Raw genomic sequence first — 27,994 nt, forward strand, 5'->3', positions numbered from 1 at the left:
TTGAAGGGGGAGGTGGATGTGGAGGGGGTAATTAGGTTGACTTGAACATGTTTTGTAGTGGTTAAGTGTAGTTTGTGAGTGTTTTGGTCCCAGTATCGGCAACAGCTGTCAGAAACAAGAGTATGTATGACTGTAAAGATGACAACACTTTTATTCAACTGTGAGATAGTATTTGTACTAACTGTACTGTATCTAAATGTAACCACAAATAAACATAAATATTTTACAAACAGGTGTTGATTTGATTTCTTTACTGGATTGGCAAAAGACAACCACAGAGGAGATTCCAGTTCTGCCCTATCAGGGGTTATGGGTTAAGGGTCAGGGTTTTTTGCTGAGGGCCTTTAGGACTCCTCCTTCTCGTCTCCGTGTGTGATGATGTAACACAGTGACTTGTAATCGATGTTGCCGGCCACGTCAATTGGAGCCACAGAGAACGCCTGGTCCACCTGAGGATTTCATCAGAAGACAGAGAGGGATTAGGCAAGAATGTGAATTGACCAAAGGCCTACTTTCTACGTAGGACTGCTGATCGAATGGTTTATCTCTCTCTCAAGTAATGTCAACTGTGTGATTTGTTAATTTATTCTTTTAAAGAAAAAAGTTAGGCTAAAAGGAGAAAAAGAATACCAACCTCCTCTGCTGTGAATTTATCAGCCTGGTTCATCAGTAATCGTTTAAACCTTTAAAGAATACACAACTAATTAATAATTCATTGCCCACAATGTGTCATTGCATATTTTGGCAATCTGTGTATAGGTTCAAATGATACTGACTCATCCTTGTTGACGAAACCTGTGCCGTTTGGGTCAAAGAGCTTGAAGGCAGCGAGGATGGTGTCCTCAGGGTCTGTGCCTGTAGGGGGAGGGTTATAGTTCAGTTAACATGAACAAAACCAAAGACGCATACAGCAGAAGGGTGGAGAAGCAGAGGGATGGGGTCTTACCGTTGAGTTTCTCTCCAAATAGAGCGAGGAACACAGTAAAGTTGATGGGACCCTTCCCCTCGTTCAACATCTCATCCAGTTCCTCGTCCTTAACGTTCAGCTTCCCTGGTACACAAAAACATAAATCAACATACACACACGCATGCACATACACACATTTGTAAAGTGAGACTATTGGAATACCTAGCTGTCCATAGGTTTCTCTCAGGTCCTGTTTTTTGATCACACCATCTCTGTCTTGGTCAATACAGCCGAAAGCCTGGAGATAAACACAGTACATCCGTTGTTAATAGTTTTTCGCCCCAGAAATGTACCTTCATCATAAAATAAATAATGAATATCCAAAATGTATTTATGTCTAATATTATGAGCCGTTTCCTCTGATGTCTAATGTCTATGGACCAGCCAGTGTAAGTGTACTGTAGCCACGTACCTCCTTGAACTCCTGTATCTGAGACTGTTCGAACATGGAGAAGACATTGGAGCAGCTCTTCTGGGCTCCCCTCTGTCTCTTATTAGCAGCCTTCTTACTGGCCTGAGAAACAAGAAGAATAGACGGGAGGTTACGCATGGTCATTTCACTGTCACCAGTCGTAAACGAATGAGAGCAGAGGAGTCCAAAAAGAATAACTACGTCAACATGTAACAATGAAAACCATGTATTCTATGTGAAAGAATAAAAAATGAGTAATAGGGTCACATGTCACATACATTTTACACATATTTTCACAGTAAAACATCCAGGTTTACTTGACCAAGGTCACCTGGAGTTAGTGTGATTTCAATTTAAATAAGTACTAATGACTTTCTAAGGAATTAGCCATTTCTAATTTCTAATTAAAATAGTAGGACACATACTAAACTCAGCAAAAAAAAGAAACGTCCCTTTTTCGGGACCCTGTCTTTCAAAGATAATTCGTAAAAATCCAAATTACTTCACAGATCTTCTTTGCAAAGGGTTTAAACACCGTTTCCCATGATAGTTAATGAATTAATGAACATGCACCTGTGGAACGGTCGTTAATACTCTGCGTGAACGTGCCTTATGCATGCTGCAATGAGGCATGAGGACTGCAGATGTGGCCAGGGCAATAAATTGCAATGTCCGTACTGTGAGACGCCTAAGACAGTGCTACAGGGAGACAGGACGGACAGCAGTGGCAGACCACGTGTAATGACACCTGCACAGGATCGGTACATCCGAACATCACACCTGCGGTACAGGTACAGGATGGCAACAACAACTGCCCGAGTTACACCAGAAACGCACAATCCCTCCATCAGTGCTCAGACTGTCCGCAATAGGCTGAGAGAGGCTGAACTGAGGGCTTGTAGGCCTGTTGTAAGGCAGGTTCTCACCAGACATCACCGGCAACAACGTCGCCTATGGGCACAAACCAATCCGTCGCTGGACCAGACAGAACTGGTTAAAAGTGTTCTTCACTGATGAGTCACGGTTTTGTCTCACCAGGGGTGATGGTCGGATTTGCGTTTATTGTCGAAGGAATGAGCGTTACACCGAGGCCTGTACTCTGGAGCGGTATCGATTTGGAGGTGGAGGGTCCATCATGGTCTGGGGCGGTGTGTCACAGCATCCTTGGACTGAGCTTTTGTCATTGTAGGGAAACTGAACACTGTGCGTTACAGGGAAGACATCCCCCTCCCTCATGTGGTACCCTTCCTGTAGGCTCATCTTGACATGACCCTCCAGCATGACAATGCCACCAGGCATGCTGCTCGTTCTGTGCGTGATTTCCTGCAAGACAGGAATGTCAGTGTTCTGCCATGGCCAGCGAAGAGCCCGGATCTCAATCCCATTGAGCACGTCTGGGACCTGTTGGATCGGAGGGTGAGGGCTAGGGCCATTCCCCCCAGAAATGTCCGGGAACTTGCAGATGCCCTGGTGGAAGAGTGGGGTAACATCTTACAGAAAGAACTGGCAAAACTGGTGGAGTCCATGAGGAGGAGATGCACTGCAGTACTAAATGCAGCTGGTGGCCACACCAGATACTGACTGTTACTTTTGATTTTGACCCCCCCCTTTGTTCAGGGACACATTATTCCATTTCTGTTAGTCACATGACTGTGGAACTTGTTCAGTTTATGTCTCAGTTGTTGAATCTTATGTTCATACAAATATTTACACATGTTAAGTTTGCTGAAAATAAACGCAGTTGACAGTGAGAGGACGTTTCTTTTTTTGCTGAGTTTATAAACGTGTTTTTGACTGTCGAAGTTGTACCTTTTAGTTAAAATTTGAAACATAAATCTAGGCTTACTCTCTGCAGTCAAAAACGTTATAGGGTGTTTCCACCAATTCAGTGCCTTTTGAGAAGTGTAACTTGGTAAAAAACATATTTTTTATTATTTCACCTAATTTTAACATTCTGTCATAAAGAGCACATGTTCAACTTCATAAAAAACATGTTTATCAAGAGGTTAAATAATAATAATAATTTTTAAAAAGGACTATAGTAAGTGCCTATTAAGTGCCAAATAAGGTAACAGGGTTGTGCGATTGGGTTGTGACTGGGGAAATGGAAGCTTGTTGTGTGCAACAGGGAGTGGCAATTGAATGCACACTTGAATGCATGTTTTAACAATGTAATTGTTAAAACATTTCTAGCCTTATCTATGGGTAACAAACAGGGTTGACGTCTTGTGCTCCACCCACTCAATTTTCCATCACAAAATACAAAACATTTGCTGCAAATAGCACAACCAGCTCTATGATTTGACTATTCAATGTTTCTTTTGAAAAAAATATTTAAAAACAAATGGTTTCTCTATTAAAACAAGAGTAAAGTTCACCTAACAGAGTTGACCTTAAAAATGAGGGATAGACATCAATGAATCACTAATCACATGAAATAAATAACAATCCTTAGAAATTACTTTGTCAAAGCAACAAAATAAGTAATGATGCAATGATGCAATTCCTAGAACTGACACAGGGTTGACAGAAGGACATGTAACATATTTTTTTTGTATATTATATCAAATCTGATTTATTGAAGTCTGTATGTGGTGTATATTAAAGGGCACTTCATTTAATATAACAGGCTTTTAAAATCCAATATCGGTGCACGATTTCTACTTAAAATATCAAAGGGATGCAAAGGGAACTCTTTTCGTGGAACGACCCTAATATTTCATCACAACAATGAACTAAATTCCAGATAAACGTTACATAAAGATTTTGCTTATGAGTAAAGTCAGATGGCAAATGATGTATAATATTGAGTCATTGTTCTAGTACTCACCATGTCTGTGTGTGGTATAGTGGCTCTCTGTGCCCAGGACTAGGTGTGATGCTAGGTAGGGTTTATGTATGGCTCATGTTATCTTCTGCCCTCTTATAATAGGCCTGCAGTGTGTACCACAGTCCCATACATGGCCATCTACACCCTCTCTCTCTCTCTCTCTCTCTCTCTCTCTCTCTCTCTCTCTCTCTCTCTCTCTCTCTCTCTCTCTCTATGTGGACACGATAAGGACCAGGATTCCGCTGGGGGTGGAAAAAGGAGATAGGGAGAAGGAGCAGGGGGAGGAGAGGTGATAGGATGAGAGACGAGAAGGGAGAAAGAGACAGAGGGGGAGGTGGATTTGGACAAAATGGTCTGAGAGAGGAGCCAGTGGGATATGGCAAGAGAGGAAGTGAAGATACCATGTTACCCATGAGTATGGCCAGTGGTGAAAAAGTACCCAATTGTCATACTTGAGTAAAAGTAAAGATACCTTAATAGAAAATGACTCAAGTGAAAGTCAGCCAGTAAAATACTACTTGAGTAAAAGTTTTTAAGTGTTTGGTTTCAAATATACTTAGGTATCAAAAGTAAAAGTATAAATCATTTCAAATGACTTATATTAAGCAAACCAGACGGCATACATACCAGACGGCGCCCACTCCGACAAGGTTAATTGACCCACAGTCCCACAAGGTGACATGATATCATTGAAGTGACGTGCAAATGAGCGATAGAAAACCGATTGCTCAAATGTCACAATTTTTTTTGTGCCGTGCCCAAGATGTTGCCCTGGGCGGCTGCCCATGTCGCCTATACCTAAATCTGCCACTGGCCAGGGGCACGCTCCAACACAGACATAATTTACAAATGAATCATGTGTTTAGTGAGTCCACCAGATCAGAGGTATCAGCCATGACCAGGGATGTTCTCTTGATAAGTTTGTGAATTAGACCATTTCTTGTCCTGCTAAGCATTCAAAATGTAATGAGTTATTTTGGGTATCAGGGGAAAATGTATGGAGTAAAAAGTACATAATTTTTATTAGGAATGTAGTGAAGTAAAAGTCAAAGTAGTCAAAAATATATATAGTAAAGTAAAGTACAGATACCCTAAAAAAACGACTAAAGTAGTACTTTCAAGTATTTTTACTTAAGTATTTTACACCACTGAGTATGGCTGTAGTTTACAGTCCTATTCAGTTGCATTGGGTGTTTGCCTGGGAAACTTTGTGTGCCGTTGCTCACTTTACTGAACAGAAACAGAAACTTGACAGTTCTTTATGACAGGAGAGTATGTGGTCATGTACAGTAAAACCACTTCAGTTATTTGGCCCCTTCAATTTCAAATGATGATAAACACACAACAAAATATTTTTATGTTACAGCAACTTTACTTACAACAATAAAAAATTGTCACATTACAAAGCACATTATCATTCTTAGATATACATAATAGGAATTAAGACCTTTACGCTCATCACAGATACATAACTTTTATAAATACACTATCAAAGAAATATTTAATTTCCCACGAACAGTAAGTGAAAGACTGCACTGCAATACATTTGAAATGGATAATCCCTTAGTTTTAAATTATATACGGAAACATCTCTGGATTAAACAGACAGCATCAAACAAACAACAATACTGAGGTTATAAATCAATGCCAATCCTTTTCACGTGAACATTATATTACATTATTAATCAAGCTTAAAATACCTGCAATCAGTGGAAGCTTGAGAACGTGTTTAAACAAGGGTTCATTACTTTCTGAGACTCACCACTTATGCATTGTGGGACTGCAGGGAATTTTCAGAGGCTCATCAGTTCAAAAACACATCTGTATAATACTGTACACTGGGAAAAGTGCTGATTTAATCTGTCTCTGTGTTTCCCATGTTGTGTGAGCTGTGTGGTGGGGGTCTTTTTATATACAGTGAGTTATCCACACCCATATTGCTTCTCTCACCAATGAGGAGTTACAGATTACTCTGTGAAAGCTTCAAGAGGAGGCCAGAGGCAGATCACCCTAGATGAGGTATAATTTACTGTATGAGGTCAGAGTTCAGCCTGGCTCACCTGCATCGCCCCCTATAGGTAGGAGGCTGTTACGACTCTCACGGTGTCAGCATGCACGCTGCCATCTTACAGGCTACTGCCGAGATAAGTGCCGCCCCCCGGCCACTCCCTTCCTCTGATTGGATGAAGGTGATGTCACAGTGAGGCGTCAGCTCCCGCACAACTTTGTGGAACCTGTCCTGGAAACTGTGGAGGGAGATTAACATCAGAGTTAGAATAAAAAGCATGGCATTGTCGCTAGATATGACTAACATTATTTGTATGTTATACTTGGTGACTCCTACTCCCTCCTCCCTCCTCACCAGGGGTGGAGTTTGTAGACGGAGCCATCGATGCCCACAGTGATCTTCAACACCGCCTGGCTGCGGCGTTCTCTCATACGGTTGATGACGCCGGCTAACCCCGCACCACACATGTGTGCTGCTCGCGTGGACACGCTCTCACAAGCTAGACGCACTATGTCACAGTCCAGTTCCGACGGCAACACGCCCAGCATAGACAGGATGTTGTAGATCTGCTTCCTGTCTCCAGAGTCACTGAGGAACACACAGGGAGAGAACACACACTTAGACTCAGTGAGGGAAGCTTTGACTGGCTCGGACAGAAGACAGTCACTGACACAAAGAGTTGGAACTGTGTCGATGGCATTGTAATAGTGTTGACAGTTGTAATTCTAATGTCATTGCTGTGTCGTGACCACTCACCTCTCTATCTGGGAGACGTAGCGCGTCTCAAAGCTGCCGCGAGTCTTCAGCAGGTCAGAGGCCTCTCCGTTAAACAGCAACTCCTCGTTCACCAGCTTCAACAATAACAGCCGCACCAGCTCTCCCATGTACTTCCCACTGATGAGCTTTTCATAGCTACAGACCGATGGCGAGGAAGGAAGAGAGAAAAGGGGGAGAAGGGAGAGTCGAGGGAAGCAGCGGGGCAGAGCAAGTGGATGGAGGAAGAGAGAAAAGGAGTTGTGCGTCACACAACACGTGAACCTACATCGCTGTCATCATCATTTCCCAGCTAGGCCGGGGAGAAACAAGAAAGTGAGAGATTGAAAAGCAGGAGAGCGATCTCTCGGTCTAGCTGTCGCTGTGGGGCGGAGAGAGGGATAAAGTGCTAGGGTGAGTGAGGCTCAGCTCAGCGGTTGCCCGTGTGAAGGGCCTGTCAGAGTAGACGGTAAACAGCCATTAGCCTGGCTGACATTAGCTAGCGCTGGACAGGAGCTCATTAATCTGACCCTGATGTGTAGTGACTGGGCTGCCACTAGCCTCGACTTGGAAAACAAGAGGGTTACCTAGTGACCACACATAGGCTGCAGGTTAGTGTCAGGTGAGTGTTGTAGACAGGTGAGAGAGAGAGGTGAGAGAGAGAGGCACGTTTTCACCTGTGCTCATCCTCAGGCTGCATGTGCATTGTGTCACAGGAAAGTACAGGTCTTTCAGAAACTCTTGACTCTCACATACTTTGAGCTCTAAGAATGGACACATTTACACATGACTGGATACACATGCAACCAATACTGCACAAGAGAAACTAGGTACTACTTTCAAATTTCTGCAAAGTCTTGGAAGGTAATCAATTACTTTAGCCACTTTATGCCAATTAAAGGTAGTTTTATCACTAGTGGAGATTGTAACACCCCCTAAACTTAGGAAGGCCTAATTAGGTTATTGTGCTGAGATTAACAGTGTGAGGCCCAATACTCACAGTTGTTGTCCAGGGTTGAGTGATGTCTCGTCCACCACCCTGTCGTACTCCAGTCTAAACTCCTCCAGCTCTCCGTTGGCTCCGAAGGCCCCCCACTCTGTGTTCACACACATCCTCCCCTCTTCCCCCTCCACCAGCTCCACTGTCCGCATCTCCTCCATGTAGCAAGCGTTACACCCAGTACCTGAGGACAGGACAATGCTCAAATTACATTTGATTTGTGTGTTGTATTACAGACAAATAGCAACATAGTAGGCTTTAAGGAGAGGTAGAGAGATGGTAGGTAACAGGAGATAAATGGCTGATCAACCAATGTGTGTGTGTGTGTGTGTGTGTGTGTGTGTGTGTGTGTGTGTGTGTGTGTGTGTGTGTGTGTGTGTGTGTGTGTGTGTGTGTGTGTGTGTGTGTGTGTGTGTGTGTGTGTGTGTGTGTGTGTGTGTGTGTGTGTGTGTGTGTGCGTGTGCATCCTTACCCACAATCATTCCCACTTCGCAGCTGCGGTCCTCATAGTAACAGGATATCATGGTGGCAACTGTATCGTTCACCATGGCAACGACGTCCATCTCAAAGTCCTGAAGAGTAAAGGAACATTTCAGAACGGCTCTATTTGCATGAATCTAATACGCATGTTTTACAAATGTGTCATAGCACGTCTATCACAACATATCTATTATTCTATGTATCATAAACATAGAATCCTAATCCTGAAGTGAAAATCCTACCCCTCTCCTCTTGATGGCATCTCTCAGTAGTCCCACCACGTTGTTACCCTCTGCTCCAGACGCCTTGAACCCTTTGGTCCAGTTCAGTAGGATGCCCTGGGAGGAACACAGAGGGTTAGGGTTGGTAGCAGGGCTCAGACACTAACTCAGATACTCAGATAGTCATTCGCATATCAAATCTCTAATCTGAAGTCTGTGCCCTGTGCCCTGTGCAGATCTTGTTATTAGTCCGTCTCCAACCTTGTCTATGTTCTCGTGTCGTACAGGAAAGGAGAAGGTGAAACCCAGAGGAAGCTTCTTGTGCTTGATGTGTTGTCTGTTCAGGAAGTCTGATATACACTCAGCAATGTAGTCAAAGAGCTGAGAAGAGAGGGGAAGGAGGGAAAAGGATGAAGGGAGAGAGAGGATGGTGAGTCATGATGATTTATGGGGGACACTGATTACACTAGTCAACACAGTGCAGTTCTGGATGAACACTTCTAAGTACACTGCACTCTCACCATCTCAGCCGTGCCTGTCATGGCGTCCTCAGGGATTGAGTACATCTGGTGTTTGGTCTCCACCTTCCATCCCCTCTCCTCATCCTCCCCCACCTTCACCAACATCACACGGAAGTTAGTCCCCCCCAGGTCCAGGGCCAGGAAATCACCCACCTCTGACACAGCGCAACACACAGAATGGTGTCATATAGGATCAAACACACAAAGCAGGGGTTTCTGGAATAAGAATATTTTTCTATCTTATTTTTTAAAAAGCACTACAAGTGTAATGTAAAATAAATCTCGTGAGAAATGTAATGTTCTGTCATGTGCCATCACTCTCATGAATTCCCATTTAGTACAAATAGCCTAGGTATCACGCATTTACATTGTTATTTCACAAGAAAGCATTATATAAATGAGGTTTATGCCTCTACCTGATCCTTCAGGGGTAGAACAGACGTAGGTGGGCAGCATTTTGACACTGGCCTCCTGGTGCGTCTCTACACGCAGTCCCCGGTCCATCTCCCTCATCATCCTCTTCATCACTTCCTTCAACTGCTCCTTCTTCAGCCTGAACTCCGACAGGATCTGCTCCACCTGGGGAGGAAGGGGCAAACAGGGTCACAGCAAGCCCCCGCAAGTAACCATCATAGTATTCATTCATAGAATACCTTTACAATAGAATAACATTATTTCCCCAACGGAACGTCAGGTGTCCAAGGACACTTTACATCCGCACGCCATAAATAGAGTACAGAATTTAAAGCACAGCAAAGCAAAGTGTGAAAAATGACAGTAAGGGTAAGGATAACTTCAGCCCTTTCTCTCTCTCTCTATTTTTTATTAGTCTAAAATGTCAGCTGCGGAAACAGAAGCGTTGAAAACCAATGGGAAAAAACGTAACAATTTGAAAGACATAAAAGTTGCGTCATGCCGTGTGCTCTGTGTTATGGTTGCTCTGAAATACATTTCACCGCCAAGATATACAGTTTCATCCAGGCATTTCACAAAGAGGACAAAGTAGTAAACTGAACGTCTGACCCAGCTTCTCACCCATAACTTCCTCTCAAACAACATGGAGCAGTATATGTGTTGAAGACTTGAGTCAATTCAGACAACATTCATGCAGAGTAGAAAGTCAAATTATAACATTGTTAAAGGCAATAATGTCCAAATTATTTTTATAAAACCTAATCAACTCAAGTAAACCCAACCCAAATTAGATTATTCAGAAATTCGGACCTAAACTCTTCAGAAATGTGTGTCTTACCATGAGGACTGTCTCTAGCACAGAGCTGAGGCTACAAGGCATCTTCCCCATCTGGCCCATGAAGGAGCTGACGCACAGCATCTTGTCTAGCTCTCTAAATCACTCGCGTGTGTATCTAGGTGTGTGGTGAGTGTGTGTCTGGCATGAGTGTGTGTGTATGCAGAGTCAGTGAACTGTAAATGTAGTTGAATGAGGACCTCAGCTGTTTTTATGCTCTGGTAAAGGGGGCTGGCCGGGGGAAGATGGAGGCCCACACAAATGCCCACCCCCTAACCCTTCATCCCAGCCAAGGACATGTGGTCAGATGATATCTACAATTTCTGAGACAATATGACTGTAGTAATACTGCAAAAAAAAAATGGCAAACCAATTCATTTTTTTTCCTGAATACAAAGTTTTATGTTTGGGGCAAATCCAATAGAACACATTACTGAGTACCACTTTCCATATTTTCAAGTATAGTCATGTTATGGGTATGCTTGTAATCGTTAAGGACTGGGGAGTTTTTCAGGATAAAAAAGAAACAGAATCGACCTAAGCACAGGCAAAATCCTAGAGAAAAACCTGGTTCAGTCTGCTTTCCACCAGACACTGGGAGATTAATTCACCTTTCAGCAGGACAATAACCTAAAACACAAGGACAAATCTACACTGGAGTTTTAACCAAGAAGATAGTGAATGTTCCTGCGTGGCCTAGTTACAGAGTTGACTTAAATCTGCTTGAAAATGGTTGTCTAGCAATTATCAACAACCAATTTGACAGAGCTTGAAGAATTTTTAAAAGAATAATGGGCAAATGTTGAACAATACAGGTTTGGAAAGCTCTTAGACTTACCCAAAAGGCTCACAGCTGTAATCACCAAAGGTGATTCTAACATCTATTGACTCAGGGGGCTGAATAGTTACAGTATCTAATCAAGATATGTTTCATTTTTCATACATTTTTTACAAATGTTCAAATTTTTTGTCCACTTTGACATTACAGAGTATTTTATGTAGATCTTTGACAAAAAAATACAATTCAAACCATTTAAATCCCACTTCGCAACACAACAAAATGTGGAAAAAGTCAAGGGGTGTGAATACTTTCTGAAGGCACTGTACCTTGCAACACTATAGAATGTGAATCATCACCACAGGTCAATTTGAACAGCAAAGTATTGCAGTGAGAAAATCTTTCACATGCGTAATGACAAACCCAAAAGCAGGCAAAAAAAGAAACTTAATTAGACAGGTAAGGTTGATCTAAACTAAAACCTCTGAAAAGACATACAGCTAACTACTACTGTTGCTATTTAACAGAATTTCAAGTACCAGTAGCCTACATTAATGTCCACTCTGTATCCATTTGATGGCATGAATGACCTGACTTGGAAGGCTGTCTGTTTAGTAGAACAGGTAACATAGTCATTTGACCTTGGTCATTGACATAGAAATAGTTGAAATTCATAGATGACTGTGTTTGCTTAGAAAATGTGGCAAATGTGACCTATTTGTGACCTATTTCATTGGGTTCAACAGAAGCCTCTCACAAGAACATGATTTACAGTAGGTCTGTATATGTGTACCTACAGTGCTAAGATATCTTCACATAGGGAGGCACCGGCCTTCTAGCCATCGCCGATCCACTTTTCATTTTCCATTTGTTTTGTCTTTGTTTTACACACCTGGTTTCAATTCCCCAATTACATGTTCATTATTTAACCCTCTGTTTTCCCCATGGTTTTAGTGCGTGATTGTTTTATGTATGTTCGGTCCGTTATTGTGGGCTCGGTATTACGACATGTTATTGGAATATTTGAGTAAAGTTACTTGTGTTACTCATCTCTGCTGTCCTGCGCCTGACTCCTCTGCACCAGCTACACCCAGACCACTACAGAATCATGCACCTGAAAAATGGAGTCAGCAGGAGCAGACAACCCCCCTTTGGCGGTCGAGGAGCGCGTCCAGCAGCATGCGACCATGTTGCAACATCTCGGCACCACCATGGATCGCGTGCTGCAGACGATGGATTGATGGGAGACAGGAGGAGTTCCTCCAGCGGCCCTTCTTCACCCGGTGCCAGTGGGATCCGGCTCGCTCTCCCGAGGGAGTATGATGGGACGGCTGCCGTATGCCAGGGGTTCCTACTCCAGCTGGAACTCTACCTGGTGACCGTCCACCCGGCTCCTTCGGGATGTGAGAGCATGTCCGCCCTCGTCTCCTGTCTCTCAGGGAAAGCCCTGGAGTGAGCCAACGCCATATGGGGGGAAAGAGAAGCGGTGTTGGACCATTACGCGGAGTTCACCCACCGCTTTCGGGCAGTTTTTGACCACCCGCATGAGGGTAGAGCGGCGGGTGAACATCTGTTCCACCTGAGGCAGGGGACGAGGAGTTCGCCTTGGACTTCCGGACCCTGGCCGCCAGCGCGGGATGGAACGACAGGGCCCTGATCGATCACTATCGGTGCAGTCTGCGCGAGGACGTCCGTCGGGAGTTGGCCTGCATGGTCACCACTCTCATGTTTGACCAGCTGGTGGACCTGTCCATCTGGCTGGATAACCTGCTGGCTACCCGTGGACTTCCGGATCGGGGCCTGTCAGTTCCATCCCCCAGCACCACCACTCCGACGCCCATGGAGCTGGGAGGTGCTACACTTAGGGCGACCGGAGGAGGGGCCGTTCCCTGTACCATCTGTGGCCGCAGAGGTCACACTGCTGGTGGGTGCTGGGGAGGTTCCTCTGGGAGTCGAGGCAGCAGGCAGGGCACTCTCGTGTCACCCCAGGTGAGTCGGCACCAGGTTCACTCAGAGCCCCCTGTTGCTCACATGTTTTTGTTTATACATTTTCCTGAGTTTTCCCCGCATTCCCAGCATAAGGCGCTCGTAGATTCAGGCGCAGCTGGGAATTTTATTGACAGAGCATTTGCCCATAGTTTAGGGATCCCCATTGTTCCTGTGGATATGCCCTTCCCTGTGCATGCCCTAGATAGTCGACCATTAGGGTCAGGGCTAATTAGGGAGGCCACCGCTCCACTGGGCATGGTTACGCAGGAGGGTCACAAGGAGAGAATTAGTCTTTTCCTTATTGATTCTCCTGCGTTTCCCGTGGTGCTGGGCCTACCCTGGTTGGTAACCCCACTATTTTGTGGCAAGAGAGGGATCTCAAGGGGTGGTCATGAGAGTGCTCGGGGAGGTGTTTAGGGGTTTCCGTCGGTGCTACTATGGTGGAAAGTCCAGACCAGGTCTCCACTGTGCGCATCCCCTCTGAAAATGCCGATTTGGCTCTCATCTTCTGTAAGAAGAGGGCGACTCAATTACCACCCCATCGACGGGGGGATTATGCGATAAATTCCTGGTAGACGCAGCACTTCCCAGGAGTCACGTGTATCCCCTGTCACAGGAGGAGACTGCGGCTATGGTAACATATGTCTCCGAATCCCTGGGGCAGGGATACATTCGGCTCTCCACTTCACCTGCCTCCTCGAGTTTCTTTTTTGTGAAGAAGAAGGATGGAGGCCTGCGCCCGTGCATTGACTATCGAGGTATCAACCAAATCACTGTGAGGTACAGCTACCCGCTGCCTCTCATAGCCAGTGCGATAGAGTCAATGCATTGGGCGCGCTTCTTCACAAAATTGGATCTCAGGAGCGCTTACAACCTGGTGTGTATCCGCGAGGGGGACGAGTGGAGACGGCATTTAGTACCACCTCAGGGCACTATGAGTACCTCGTCATGCCGTACAGGTTGATGAATGCTCCATCAGTCTTCCAGGCTGGAGCCGTGCGTCAAGGTACTGTCACGACTTCCGCTACCCTCTCCTTGTTTGGGTGGCGTTCGGTGGTCGACGTCACCGGCCTTCTAGCCATCGTCGATCCACTTTTCATTTTCCATTTGTTTTGTCTTTGTTTTACACACCTGGTTTCAATTCCCCAATTACATGTTCATTATTTAACCCTCTGTTTTCCCCATGGTTTTTGTGCGTGATTGTTTTATGTATGTTTGGCCCGTTCTTGTGGGCTCGGTATTACGACATGTTATTGGAATATTTGAGTAAAGTTACTTGTGTTACTCATCTCTGCTGTCCTGCGCCTGACTCCTCTGCACCAGCTACACCCAGACCACTACAAGATCAGACACTGGTATAAAGAGTGTAATATTGCTGTATTCAAAGTCTTAGTCATTGTTAACTAGCTCAATATTAGATGTCAAAGCATCTATATTTAGCGCACTGCAAAGTTGAATGGCCGATAAAATCAATAATGAAGCGTTGTAGGCAAAGGTCTCCTGTGCTTATCACCCAGAAAGGTTTAATTTTAGACATGACCAATGGTACTGTCAAAAACCACTCCAAAAATAGCTGTGGTGACCCTTTCCTGAGTGCCCTGATCTCCTGGTTTCAGAATAAAAGCAACAGTAACTCTTACCAACAGGCTGACACACACTTTGTCAACTACAACTCGTCCTATCAGGAGATTAATCATGGGATTTAATTCAAATAGCACTTTAATTTATCTAGCACTTACTAGGGAGAATCTCAAAGGCAAAAACTGAATTAGCCAAGTTAATTGGTAGCTCATGCATGTACAAAACTGCATGAACAAAGATCTTCAATGGAGGCTGGCACAAGTCCAGATTATATTTGACTCGGCCTGTTTCCACAATAACAAGAGATTGAGTTCATTCAAACATTCCATATTCTTTATTCTTTATCAGTATAAGCTTATGTAATAAATCATTGTAGTGTATTATGAATTCAAACATGAAGAATATGTTTTATTGTGTGTAAAGTTTGATTGAATGCAACAGTAACTCCCCCCCACATGCACAACATAAATCAGAAAAGAGGTGAGGACCTTCATTCAACCTGCCTGTATAACCCTGGACAATGATGCTATAGGTGTTACTGTAACACACACACACACACACACACACACACACACACACACACACACACACACACACACACACACACACACACACACACACACACACACACACACACACACACACACACACACACACACACACACACACACACACACACACACACACACACACACACACACATGCTGCTGTTTGACAAATCCATCCATGTTTGATTGGTGTCAGGTCCTTTTATGGATGGAACTTGAATGTGTGCCAAGTACATCTCCATAGCTGACTATGACGGCTGATTTAACCCAGTTAGAGCTTTCCTATGGGCTGTTTGCTGAGATGGCCTGATGGGCGAGGCTTCCATTCACCTGCCTCACTCCTCAGATAAGACCACATAAAACCACCCACGTTTTACTCATGACAACTGTCTACAGTCATTCAGCTAACACATCCACCTTCTTAAAAAACAAAAAATTGTGACAGTCATCTCTCAAAAGTAAAACAAAAATAGTACTACTTGTACAATGCCACATTTCGAATGTTAAATGCTGTAGGCAAGTCACCTAAATAGCCTGATAATTCATTTTTCATATTCACCTTATCTGATACCCTGTTTCATGCTTTCATGGACTTTGGCAGTGATTTATTTTTATGCTGCTATAACTCAGTTTGCTAGAAAGTAGGGTTTTCCATTGCCCAGGAATGATGTGAGATTTCAGAGACTTTCTAAATAGAACAACTTAAAGCAGGCCTTCAGGGAATCTTCCATTAAATGGATAAGATTATCCCAATATTGTTTACCTTATCCATCGTAATGAGGATCCATATCATACATGTCTTGCCGGTCATGGGTGCTGTCTGCTGTGGAATAGTAAGCGTGTTGTCCAGTTGGGCTACGAGAGCAAGTTAAAAAGTAGCAGTTTGTCGTGAATCTTCATCTGTGAATACAGGCCTATTGAACATGTGTTTGAGAAGTGTCCAAATGATTTATGTCCAACCAGTTCCTCAGTGGCCAACATTGTCTGCTGTTAGGCTAGTTATTCTGTAAAATAATACACACTAAAGGCCTATATAAATAAACAAACACTATTTCAGTTAAAAGTGTTCACTCAAATGCCTGGAAAAGTCTGTATAGGATAGTCCTAAATTAAAGTTTTTTATTCATTTGTGCGCTTTTGCAGTTCATGATGCATCCACTGCGGCCATCAATAACAGAAGTGCACCGCTCAAAAGCAAACTATTCAACCTCAAGTCCTTCTCACCATGGTCCTCAGATCCAAAAATGTAGCAGTAACATTCAAATAATCTCCATCCAAGTAACCTCAATGTATATCCAAAAATAAATGTTGTATTGCTTTTCCGTTTGAGAAAACAATCTCACATACACCTCCAAAGCTCTTAGCCTACATCTCATTAACTAGGCTGCTATTTGTTCTCAATATCTATGGCAACCAAAACTGTCAGATTAAAGGGGGAAAAAACACCCCTCATCCTGCCACAACCACCAACATATGCTCACAATAGCTTTCTTTCACTGTCTCCATGCCCAACGTTTTCAATTCGCTGCCCTGGGAGTCAATAATTTATCTGCACACTTCTAGTATGGAAAGCACTTAGCACTGAGTTAAGTGGCCAGGAGGAAATTGTTAAATTAAGCAAAATTACTTAGGAAAACAACGAATGAGAGTGGTGAGAAATCAGAAGTGGCAAGGCCTATACCCGATCTATAGGTCACTGTCTACTCATGACCTGTCCTAATAAGCCTAATAATAATAATTTGTGGGGGTTTTATACACTCCTTTACTTAATTATTTGTACAGTGAAGATAAAACGTTTAATCTGGATGTATACTCCAGCATTTGGATTTGAGATCAGAGGATTTTTTTGCTATCAGTCAAATCAAATCAAATTTTATTTGTCACATGCGCCAAATACAACAGCTGTAGACCTTAGAGTGAAATGCTTACTTACAGTAAAAGCCCTAACCAAAAATGCAGTTTTAAAAAATAAAATAAAATACGAATAAAAAATAAAAGTAACAAATAATTAAAGAGCAGCAGTAAAATAACAATAGCGAGGCTATATACAGGGGTACCGGTACAGAGTCAATGTGCGTGGGCACAGGTTAGTCGAGGTAATTGAGGTAATATGTACATGTAGGTGGACTTATTAAAGTGACTATGCATAGATAATAACAGTGAGTAGCAGCAGTGACTGATGTGGTGTACTCCTCAATGCCATCGGAAGAATCACGGAACATATTCCAGTCAGTGCTAGCAAAACAGTCCTGTAGCTTAACATCTGCTTCATCTGACCACTTTTTTATTGATCTAGTCACTGGTACTTCCTGCTTCATTTTTGCTTGTAAGCAGGAATCAGGAGCATAGAATTATGGTCAGATTTGTCAAGTGGAGGGCAAGGGAGAGCTTTGTACGCGTCTCTGTGTGTGGAGTAAAGGTGGTCTAGAGTTGCTTTCTCTCTGGTTGCACATTTAACATGCTGATAGAAATTTGGTAAGACGGATTTAAGTTTCCCTGTATTAAAGTCCCCGGCCACTAGGAGCGCCACCTCTGGATGAGCGTTTTCCTGTTTGCTTATGGCGGTATACAGCTCATTGAGTGCGGTCTTAGTGCCAGCATCGGTCTGTGGTGGTATGTAAACAGCTACGAAAAAAATTGATGAAAACTCTGTAGGTAGATAGTGTGGTCTACAGCTCATCATGAGATACTCTACCTCAGGCGAGCAAAACCTCAGGACTTCCTTAGATATCGTGCACCAGCTGTTGTTTACAAATATACATAGACTGCCACCCCTTGTCTTCCAGAGGTTACTGTTCTATCATGGCGATACAGTGTAAAACCATTGTGTACCATGTATTTTTTTATTTATTAGAACCGCTCAGCAAATAGACGTAAAAAAATGCTGATAGTAAGCCTACACGCAACACAACATTTTCTGTATTTGGCCTATGCTTACTTTTTTCACACCTCAAGCACAAGCGTTCTGGAAGTAGGAACTGTACACAGAATTGTAATGAAGCCGTGTTGCATTCCGGAACAATTATCCTGTAGGACTTGCTTCGATCGTGACGTGGTTGTTGTGGCTAGAAAGAGAAGAAATAGTCATAATACTGATAACTTCCTACAGGTCGTTCACTAAGTTATCATGGAATAATTCAGTTGGTAATTTATTCTCAACAGTTAGCAAACCGTTTCGCGCAGTCTTCTCTGGTAAGTAAGTACGACAAGAGAACTTGAGCTAGCTCCATCGTTCTTGGCACTTAGTTTAGCTAACAACAATTGTGCTAACGTTAGCTAGCAAGCAGCACAGAAATATGGCGAGAACGGTTGCTACATGTCGATAAACGTTAGTCTATCGTGGTAGCGTTAGCTAGTTCATCAATCGTTTGGATTGTAGAGTATGTGTGTAGTAGACAGTAAGCTACCTTGCAACTTATGTATTGTGTGGCTGTACGGATGGTTTGGCTCATGTGATTTGAATTTGTGTCCCTTTCTTGACATGTAGGCATTGAGACCTCTAGGCTGCTGCGCTGGGACACGCCAGTCATAACCCTGGGACTGTCTGCGTCATCATGAAGCTATACAGCCTAAGCGTCCTCCACAAAGGAGCGACTAAATCCAATCTCCTAAAATCCGCATATGACCTCTCCTCCTTCAGTTTCTTCCAGCGCTCCAGGTGGGTCTTCCTCTTGGCACATGGGCTGAGGTGCATCTCAATAGTCTAAGGGGGTTCCTTACCTCCATCTTCACTGATTTGAACTTGTACATCTGGGCAGATGAAGAAGTTAACGCCCCTGTCATTAATAATAGCCTATCTTAAACCTGTCACGGGTTTAGACTTCATTAGAATTGACAAGAACACCAACAATGTTTTCACCATTGTTTGTGTTTGGTTTTGGCAGTGTCCAAGAGTTCATGACCTTCACCAGCGCCTTGATTGTGGAGCGTTCTGCACACGGCAGCCGAGCCTCAGTCAAAGAACAAGGTTAAGCCCAAAGAACAAGGTTAAGCCCTGATACATTGGGCTATAACATATGGGAGTTTATTTGTTATGTGAGGACACCTATAATTTCTACCCTTTCCTCCCTCCAGAGTACCTGTGCCATGTGTATGTGAGGAATGACAGTCTGAGTGCAGTGGTGATAGCAGACAGCGAGTACCCCCAAAGAGTCGCCTTCACACTACTAGACAAAGTGGGTACACTGCAGAGAGGTGCATTACCTCCTTAGCAACAAGTGAAGAATATTACTCTCTGTTCTGGGTCTTGTTCCTCTCAAGGTTTCTTCCCAAGTTATTGCTCCTCGCCAGGCCCTTTCGGCTTTCTTTTTTATGTAATAGATTGATGTTTGATCATGTAGGTGCTAGAGGAGTTCTCCAGGCAAGTGGAAAGTATAGACTGGCCATCTGGAAACCCAGACACCATCAACTACAAAGCCCTGGACATCCACCTGGCCAAATACCAGGTACACATGGCATCCTGTCTCTGAAATAGACACATAACATGCACTACCGTTCAAAAGTTTGGGGTCACTTAGAAATGTCCTTGTTTTTGAAAGAAAATCAATTTTTTTGTTCATTAAAATATCAAATTGATCAGAAATACAGTGTAGACATTGTTAATAGTACTCGCAAAACACCAGTCTCAATGTCAGCAGTGAAGAGGCGGTTCTGGCATGCTGGCCTTCTAGACAGAGTTCCCCTGTCCAGTGTCTGTTCTTTTGCCCATCTTAGTCTTTTTTTATTGGCCAGTCTGAGATATGGCTTTTTCTTTGCAACTCTGCCTAGAAGGTCAGCATCCAGGAGTCGCCTCTTCACTGTTGATGTTGAGACTGGTGTTTTGCAGGTAATATTTAATGAAGCTGCCAGTTGAGGACTTGTGAGGCGTCTGTTTCTCAAACTAGACACTCTAATGTACTTGTCCTCTTGCTCAGTTGTGCACCGGGGCCTCCCATTCCTCTTTCTATTCCAGTTAGACAGTTTGCGCTGTTCTGTGAAGGGAGTAGTACACAGCGTTGTATGCGATCTTCAGTTTCTTGGCAATTTCTCTCATGGAATAGCCTTTATTTCTCAGAACAAGAATAGACTGACGAGTTTCAGGAGAAAGTTTTTTGTTTCTAGCCATTTTGAGCCTGTAATCGAACCCACAAATGCTGATGCTCCAGATGCTCAACTAGTCTAAAGAAGGACAGTTTTACTGCTTCTTTAATCAGAACAACAGTTTTCAGCTGTGCTAACATAATTGCCAAAGGGTTTTCTAATGATCAATTAGCCTTTTTAAAATGATCAACTTGGATTAACACAACGTGTCATTGGAACACAGGAGTGATGGTTGCTGATAATGGGCCTCTGTACGACTATGTAGATATTCATTTATTTATTTAATCAGCCGTTTCCAGCTACAATGGTAATTTACAACATTAGCAATGTCTACACTGTGTTACTGATCAATTTGATGTTATTTTAATTGACAAAATTGCTTTTCTTTCAAAACCAAGGAAATTTCTAAGTGACCCTAAACTTTTGAACGGTAGTGTACATTGCACATAGATTAATAAAATAACACTTGAATAACCAACCCTACTTTGAATCTTTCATGTTTCTTCTTAGATGATTGTGAAAGTTTGACAGAATTTGTGTTCTCTCCTCAGAACCCCAGAGAGGCAGATGCGATGACCAAAGTGCAGGCTGAGCTAGACGAGACAAAAATCATTTTGGTGAGACACTTTAGTCGACACTCGCGTACAACTCCAAAACATCTCACATAATATGAAACTTTAGATGAGTTTAGAAAAATGTTCTCTGTGTAGGAAGCTTGCACTACTGCATGTCTGACACTGTTAGTGCCTGTGGTTGGTAGGATGCTGTATATGAAGTGGACTGGGCTGTGATTGTCTCTGCAGCACAACACCATGGAGTCTCTGTTGGATAGAGGGGAGAAGCTGGATGACCTGGTGCAGAAGTCTGAACACCTGGGGAACCAGTCTAAAGCCTTTTATAAGACTGTGAGTAGTGACTGTGAACTGCGCTCTCCAGTTCAAATAATCACAGCATCTTAGATTAAACTTGGGCTACTTTTATCCCAACTTAATTTGCTACACTTTATCAAAACTCTTTTATTAAGACTAATTGCCATTACATATGTATCCTTCTCGGTGTCAAATTGATATTGTAATCGCTAACCAGTCACTTTGTCTGTGTTTTCTATCCAACAGGCACGGAAGCAGAACTCATGCTGTGAGGTCATGTGATGTTGCTGGACTGTCCTCTTGGATATGTCTCTTTGCCTTTCTGCTCATTCTACAACTTCCATCGTGCCTCCAGGAGACAGAATGGCCTCCACTCAGTCTCTGGGAGGGCGCAGGGGAGGGGGGACGTGGGATCTCTGCAATCTCTTTACATGCTTACTGGGGAAGAGGAGAGGGGGTGGGGCTGCAGGACTGGTGGGGTTTCATCAGGAAAATATCATACTTATTGGCTTTGTTGTAACAGTTCAAAATGTGTTTACAGGAGGTTCATAGCCAGCCAGGATGTGTTTGTTGTTCAAAATGTCTTAAACTGTTTCCTGAGTTCAGACTGTATCAGAGTCTTAATCTGAGTTTGAGCTCAGCTTTCTGGGAGTTTTGATCTAATGCTTGGCGTTAAAGAAACCCTGACAATCTCCCTCTGTACTCAATGCAGTAACTCACAGGATCTGCTGGTGATCTCGTTAAGGTCTGGTAGTGACATTTTTATTTCCCTCTGCCCAGTAAATGACACTGTTTCCTCACATTTGTAGTTCAGGTATGTTCAACTCTGTATGTAAAGGGCCTCTATGTAGCCCAGAGTAATACCATTGTGTTTAATGTAATGTGAGCAAAGTGTCTGTCTGTAACTGGGCCTGAGACAACAGAACTCCATGATCAAATCCTCTTGAGTTTGTTTTCAAAGCTCATTTCTACAGGACATTAATTGGATTAGTTCACATATAGTTGTGTTTTGATTATGTAACCTAATCAAAACAACAATATGTAACCTATTGTTGTTTTGTTGTTCTCTATGAAGATGTGAAAACTTTGAAACATTCCCAGGTTTTTCAAATTCACAAATTGATTGGTATTATAGCACAAGCGGATGAACTTATGTTGAACTAAAATGGGGTGGCCTGTACTTATAGAGCATTGTGTAGTGATGTCTACAGATTCTCATTGATACACAAAGCCTTATTAAAATATGGGTTAGTTTGAAGTCCCCCTACGTATGTGTTTGGAAAGTGTCCTATTGGAGGGGCTCTCTGACTTTGTAATCCTTCTAAAGCTGTTGTGTTTCTATTCTGGACAAAGTCTCTTTAAAACATGGCACACAATGAATCAGCCACGACCCACCCACCAATGGGTTCTGCTCCACCATTAGGTGTTCTACTGCAGCCTGATGTCTGCAGCTCTGCCCCCTGTTGGCAGTGTAAACATACTACATATGGATTAGATTTCAACTCTAACTGAATGATCATGACAACACATATTGTCTAGTTAACTTCACTTTTGCAACAAGGAAATTACTACCTGAGGTTATTTTGTGGTGAACAATGCTTGTCATGTTGCCGGTAGAAATGTAATGTATAGAACAGATCCCTTTTCAGCATAACACTGAATCGTGTGCTTTTTACAAACATTTCTATCAATGTATTCTATTTCATTTAACAGGCTCAGCTTTGTGTACACAACACTCACAGGTCACTCCTTTTGTTGTGATCAGTATTATAACATACCCATTTGATTTATTTTTTCATAGCAGAAATGCCTTCAGGTTTTCATTGTTTCCAGACCCCAGCAGATGAGTTGAACAAGTGAGATGAAGAGGCATTTGATATTTTAGATGTAGTATATCTTGCTGCTTTATTTTGTGTGTATGACCTGGTTGTGTGTAATTGTCTTCGTGATTGTGTGTGCAAAGACATTAGTCAGACTTGAACTGCTCATATTGCTCTATGTCACAACTTCTGTGCAATAGTAGGCTGACTATATTCTCTCCATATAATGTTTTATCTTGAAACCTGTTTCTCATTTGAGTAGGGCAAACAGTTAGTTTGACCCCAGTGTTTCCAATGAAAGATACTTCTATGACCCATGTAGATGCTTGTGATGTCCAACTCTCCAAATGATGCCGCGTTCATGTGCTAGTCTGAACTCCAAAATGTCCGACATGCTAACTTGGTGAACGTGGCACATGTATAAATTAGCAAATCGGAAACTTCAGAGTTTCGATTTGCACGTAAATTAGGCATAAACTATGGGTGAAAAAAACCCATTTGCTTTATAGAGTACCGCAGTATGAGTCATAATACCCATAAAACCTAGCGGTCAAATAAGGCAATGTTTTTCCACCAATCATTTTTCCCATAGGGGATTTTAGAAACACAATATTAGCCTGTGTTTAGTGTAGGCTTACCCTGGCGTAGCGTCTTGAGAACCGTGTAAATCTCTTGGGCAAGGTGACATAAATACATTCGCCTGTACCCCCTCAAAAATGAAATGCTAATGTAAAGAACTACAAATGCCAGACAATTCTTCTACAAGTCTCCTACTAGCTGCATAGATTGAAATGTTAATAGATTAATCATAGGCAGTTTGTAGACTTTCATACATGCTGCAGAAGACACCACAGATCTTTTGGAAAATTGGTCTTGGTTGGTCCGGTTCTTATCTTGGCGACACAGTCATGGCCTGCAGCACAATCCTACTTTAATTTTATCAAACGTTTTTGTTAAACCTGCTTTTCGGTTTTAACCAATGATTTATATAGGCTACATTAGATGACTGACGGAGCGCTGTTTTGACGCCACCGTGCCTCCCATCTTGGCATTCCCCCACTATTGTAAAAAATATTTTTTAAGCTATAGAATGTCTACATTTGTTTTTGCCACCTTTATTCTATTACAGACACCTTAAATGCAGGGATCGACAACTCCAGTCTGCCGGGGCAGAGTGGTGTGTCACTTTTCCCCCAGCCTTAGAAAACACACTGATTGATTAGTTAATTATTGGAGTCAGGAGTGTTAAGTGTGACACCAATAAGGCCCCTGAGGACTGGGGTTGCCCATCCCTGCCTTAATGCAACCTCTTGACACTAGGGGGGCGCCATTTTGACTTTGTAAAAATTCGTTCCCAAATTAAACTGCCTCGTACTCAATTCTTGCTCGTACAATATGCATATTATTATTACTATTGGATAGAAAACACTCTCTAGTTTCTAAAACCGTTTGAATTATTTCTCTGAGTGAAACAGAACTCATTCTGCAGCACATTTCCTGTCAGGGAGTGAGATTTCAGAAATCGAGGTCCCTGTTCTGAGGTCAGTTTATAAGTCCCCATGTAAGCCATCGGGCTACATGCACTGCATACGCCTTCCTCTAGATGTCAGTAAGCGGGGAGAATTTGAATGGAGTGGATTGCGCAATCTGGGGCCCTATATAAGACCGTGGAACGGAAGTACCGTTCTTTTCAACGGGGCGCCTGGCGCATCAGGGACATCAGAATGGCCTCCTGCAAAGCTTTCGTTTTAGCAGTTCTGTATCTCCGGTCATGTTTTTATTCGTTATAGTTGTTAAAGACATAAGGTAGTTAATTTTAACCGACTTATAGCAGTTTATATCAGTTTATTGCGATTTTCCTGGATTTCTTTGTGATGCGCTTTCACGAGTTGGACACCTCTCCAGTGGGTAGCTATCGTTAGCTGCTATTTCCACATGAGAAGAGGACATCTTTCAACCAAAAGACGATTGTTCTGAAGAAAGGACACATTGCCCAAGATTCTGATGGAAGCTCGGCAAATAGTAAGCAATCTTTATGTTGTTAATTCGTATTTATGTTGACAAATGTCAAATAATAATTCCGCCATGAATTTCGGTGCGGTCTCGCTTTAGCGCACGCTGTATGCTGAAGTAACGTTAATTTTAAAAATGTAACACAGCGATTGCATTAAGAACTAATTTGTCTTTCATTTGCTGTCCAACTTGTATTTTTTAGTCAAGTTTATGAATAGTTTTCGATTAGAATAGGTGCCTCTCCAAGATGGCGCCGGACAGATTGCTTGAAGTTTTGGCCACTAATCACATTGTAAAACCACGATTTGTGCCGCTAAATATGCACATTTTCGAACAAACTCTATGCATTGTGTAATATGATGTTATAGGACTGTCATCTGAAGAATTCTGAGAAGGTTAGTGAAAAAATTAATATATTTTGGTGGTTTATACGTTATCGCTATTTTTGGCTTGAATCAATGCTGTTGTGATGCTTGCTATTGTGGTAAGCTAATATAACGCTATATTGTGTTTTCGCTGTAAAACACTTAGAAAATCTGAAATATTGGCTGGTTTCACAAGATCTGTGTCTTTCATTTGCTGTACGCTGTGTATTTTTAAGAAATGTTTTATGATGAGTAATTAGGTAATACACGATGGTCTCTGTAGTTTATTCTAGTTGCTTTGGTGAGAGTTGTGATGGTGGCTGCAATGGTAAACTATGATTTATACCTGAAATATGCACATTTTTCTAACAAAACATATGCTATACAATAAATATGTTATCAGACTGTCATCTGATGAAGTTGTTTCTTGGTTAGTGGCTATTTATATCTTTATTTGGTCGAATTTGTGACAGCTGCTGATGGAGTAAAAAAATGGTGGAGTAAAAAAGTGGTGTCTTTTGCTAACGTGGTTAGCTAATAGATTTATATATTGTGTCTTCCCTGTAAAACATTTTAAAAATCAGAAATGATGGCTGGATTCACAAGATGTGTATCTTTCATTTGGTGTCTTGGACTTGTGATTTCATGAACATTTTATTATATGATATCCCTGTGGCTTTAGGCTAGGCTATGCTAGTCAGCTTTTTTGATGGGGGGGATCCCGGATCCGGGTTTGTGAGGCGTTAGAGGATTTATTAATGCATACTTTAAAATTATACTGAACAAAAATATAAAACACAACATGTAAAGTGTTGGTCCCATGTTTCATCAGCTGAAATAAAAGATCCCAGACAGTTTCCATATGCACAAAAAGCTAATTTCTCAAAAATGTTGTACACAAACTTGTTTACATCCCTGTTAGTGGGCATTTCTCCTTAGCCAAGATAATCAATCTACCTGACAAGTGTGGCATATCAAGAAGCTGATTAAACAGCATGATCATTACACAGGTGCACCTTGTGCTGTGGACAAGAAAAGGCCACTAAAATGTGCTGTTTTGTCACAACAATGCCACAGATGTCTCAGGTTTTGAGGGAGCGTGCAAATTGGCATGCTGACTGCAGGAATGTCCACCAGAGCTGTTGCCAGATAATTGATTGTTAATTTCCTTAAGCCACCTCTGTCATTTTAGAGAATTTGGCAGTACATCTAACCGGCCTCACAACCGCAGACCACGTGTAACTACTCCACATCCGGCTTCTTCACCTGCGGGATCGTCTAAGACCGGACAGCTGATAAAACTGAGGAGTATTTATGTCTGTAATAAAGCCCTTTTTTTGGGAAAAAACGAATTCTGATTGGCTGTGCCTGGCTCCCCAGTTGGAAGGCCTATGTCCTCCCAGGCCCACTCATGGCTGCACCCCTGCCCAGTCATATGAAATCCATTGATTTAGGGCCTAATGAATTTATTTCAATTGACAGATTTCCTTCTATGAACTGTAACTCGGTAAAATCTTTGAAATTGTTGCTTTTATGTTTTTGTTCAGTATATATTATGAACTAAACATCACATATGTAAAAACATTTTTCTTGAAGTAGAATTGTTTTGAAAGTATTAGTGTTACTGTCCCCACGACAACAATATTTAAATACATGCAATTTTGTCTTTGAAACATTTAATTTAAATACTGTACAATTCCATTAATTCCTAAGGAGGACTGCTTCTTCTGAGGAGTGCCAATATGGCAGGTCATGTCTAGACGGGATACAGCTTTTCTCAAATTGACATAAAATTAATTTTTTTTACATTTTAGCTAACCCTAACCCTTCTCCAAACCTTATCCTATTTATCATAATCTGCTATGTTAATTCTACTAACCTGCTGCGTAAGTTCTCCTAAACCTGCCATGAAAAGTAAAATTTGACAATAGCTGTATCCCTTCTAGACAAAAAACATGGCAGGTAAGGGTCAGTGGAGTTAAAGTAAGCATATGTTCGAGTTGGATCAGAGTGGTGTAAGTCGAAGATAAGTATATGAAATGCACCAACAAGAAGATGTTACTGAACGCCTTTTTCCGGTAACTTTTGTGTGTGTGTGCTGGGATTGTGTTTGTGTGTCCTATATGCTTTCTCAATCAGTGTGTTTGTCTTTCAGATGGCTGTTCCAATGCACACATGGGTCTTCTCTACAGATCAAAGCAATGGTGAGTGTGTCCCAGTCTCCATCACACACACAGCCACAGCCGGCCCGCTCATTTGGCAGGATTAGGTGGCAGATTGACGAGGGCGGCATTTTCTGAGCTAAACTGACCAAAACGCACCTCCAACAACACATGAAAACTCACATAATTCTGCCCCAAAACAATGACATTTTCTCACAACCAGTGGCATAATGGCTTTTTAGGTGAGCGTTGATGCCGCCCTGTGATAAGCATTGCCCTCTTTGTCAAAGGCAGAGGCGCAAAATATTTTGCTTGTCCATTCCCAAATGCGCCTCTTCAAGGTGCTGTT

General features: G+C 42.5%; 3 protein-coding genes across 3 annotated transcripts; 1 reads left to right on the plus strand and 2 right to left on the minus strand.

The window, feature by feature from the left end:
• On the minus strand, nucleotides 1-4,264 carry LOC120055469 (myosin regulatory light chain 2, atrial isoform-like). Its single transcript, XM_039003332.1, has 7 exons — nucleotides 4,210-4,264; nucleotides 1,380-1,481; nucleotides 1,130-1,205; nucleotides 947-1,051; nucleotides 777-855; nucleotides 635-683; nucleotides 1-449 (listed from the first exon to the last, which is right to left on the minus strand). The coding sequence occupies exons 1-7, from the start codon at nucleotides 4,210-4,212 to the stop codon at nucleotides 345-347; spliced, it is 519 nt and encodes a 172-aa protein (XP_038859260.1). The 5' UTR covers nucleotides 4,213-4,264; the 3' UTR covers nucleotides 1-344.
• A 1,577-nt stretch (nucleotides 4,265-5,841) lies between these two features.
• On the minus strand, nucleotides 5,842-10,540 carry LOC120055478 (hexokinase-4-like). Its single transcript, XM_039003344.1, has 10 exons — nucleotides 10,445-10,540; nucleotides 9,609-9,771; nucleotides 9,193-9,347; nucleotides 8,933-9,052; nucleotides 8,693-8,788; nucleotides 8,443-8,542; nucleotides 7,971-8,154; nucleotides 6,974-7,129; nucleotides 6,572-6,805; nucleotides 5,842-6,455 (listed from the first exon to the last, which is right to left on the minus strand). Exons 1-10 carry the CDS (start codon nucleotides 10,523-10,525, stop codon nucleotides 6,308-6,310), a joined length of 1,437 nt encoding a protein of 478 aa, XP_038859272.1. The 5' UTR covers nucleotides 10,526-10,540; the 3' UTR covers nucleotides 5,842-6,307.
• A 7,832-nt stretch (nucleotides 10,541-18,372) lies between these two features.
• On the plus strand, nucleotides 18,373-23,422 carry LOC120044450 (synaptobrevin homolog YKT6-like). Its single transcript, XM_038989102.1, has 8 exons — nucleotides 18,373-18,529; nucleotides 18,825-18,995; nucleotides 19,222-19,304; nucleotides 19,412-19,512; nucleotides 19,678-19,782; nucleotides 20,968-21,033; nucleotides 21,220-21,321; nucleotides 21,532-23,422. Exons 2-8 carry the CDS (start codon nucleotides 18,892-18,894, stop codon nucleotides 21,565-21,567), a joined length of 597 nt encoding a protein of 198 aa, XP_038845030.1. The 5' UTR covers nucleotides 18,373-18,529; nucleotides 18,825-18,891; the 3' UTR covers nucleotides 21,568-23,422.
• Nucleotides 23,423-27,994: the final 4,572 nt, after the last annotated feature.

This window comes from Salvelinus namaycush, chromosome 1, assembly GCF_016432855.1.
Source record: "Salvelinus namaycush isolate Seneca chromosome 1, SaNama_1.0, whole genome shotgun sequence".
In the NCBI taxonomy this organism is placed as follows: Eukaryota; Metazoa; Chordata; class Actinopteri; order Salmoniformes; family Salmonidae; genus Salvelinus; species Salvelinus namaycush.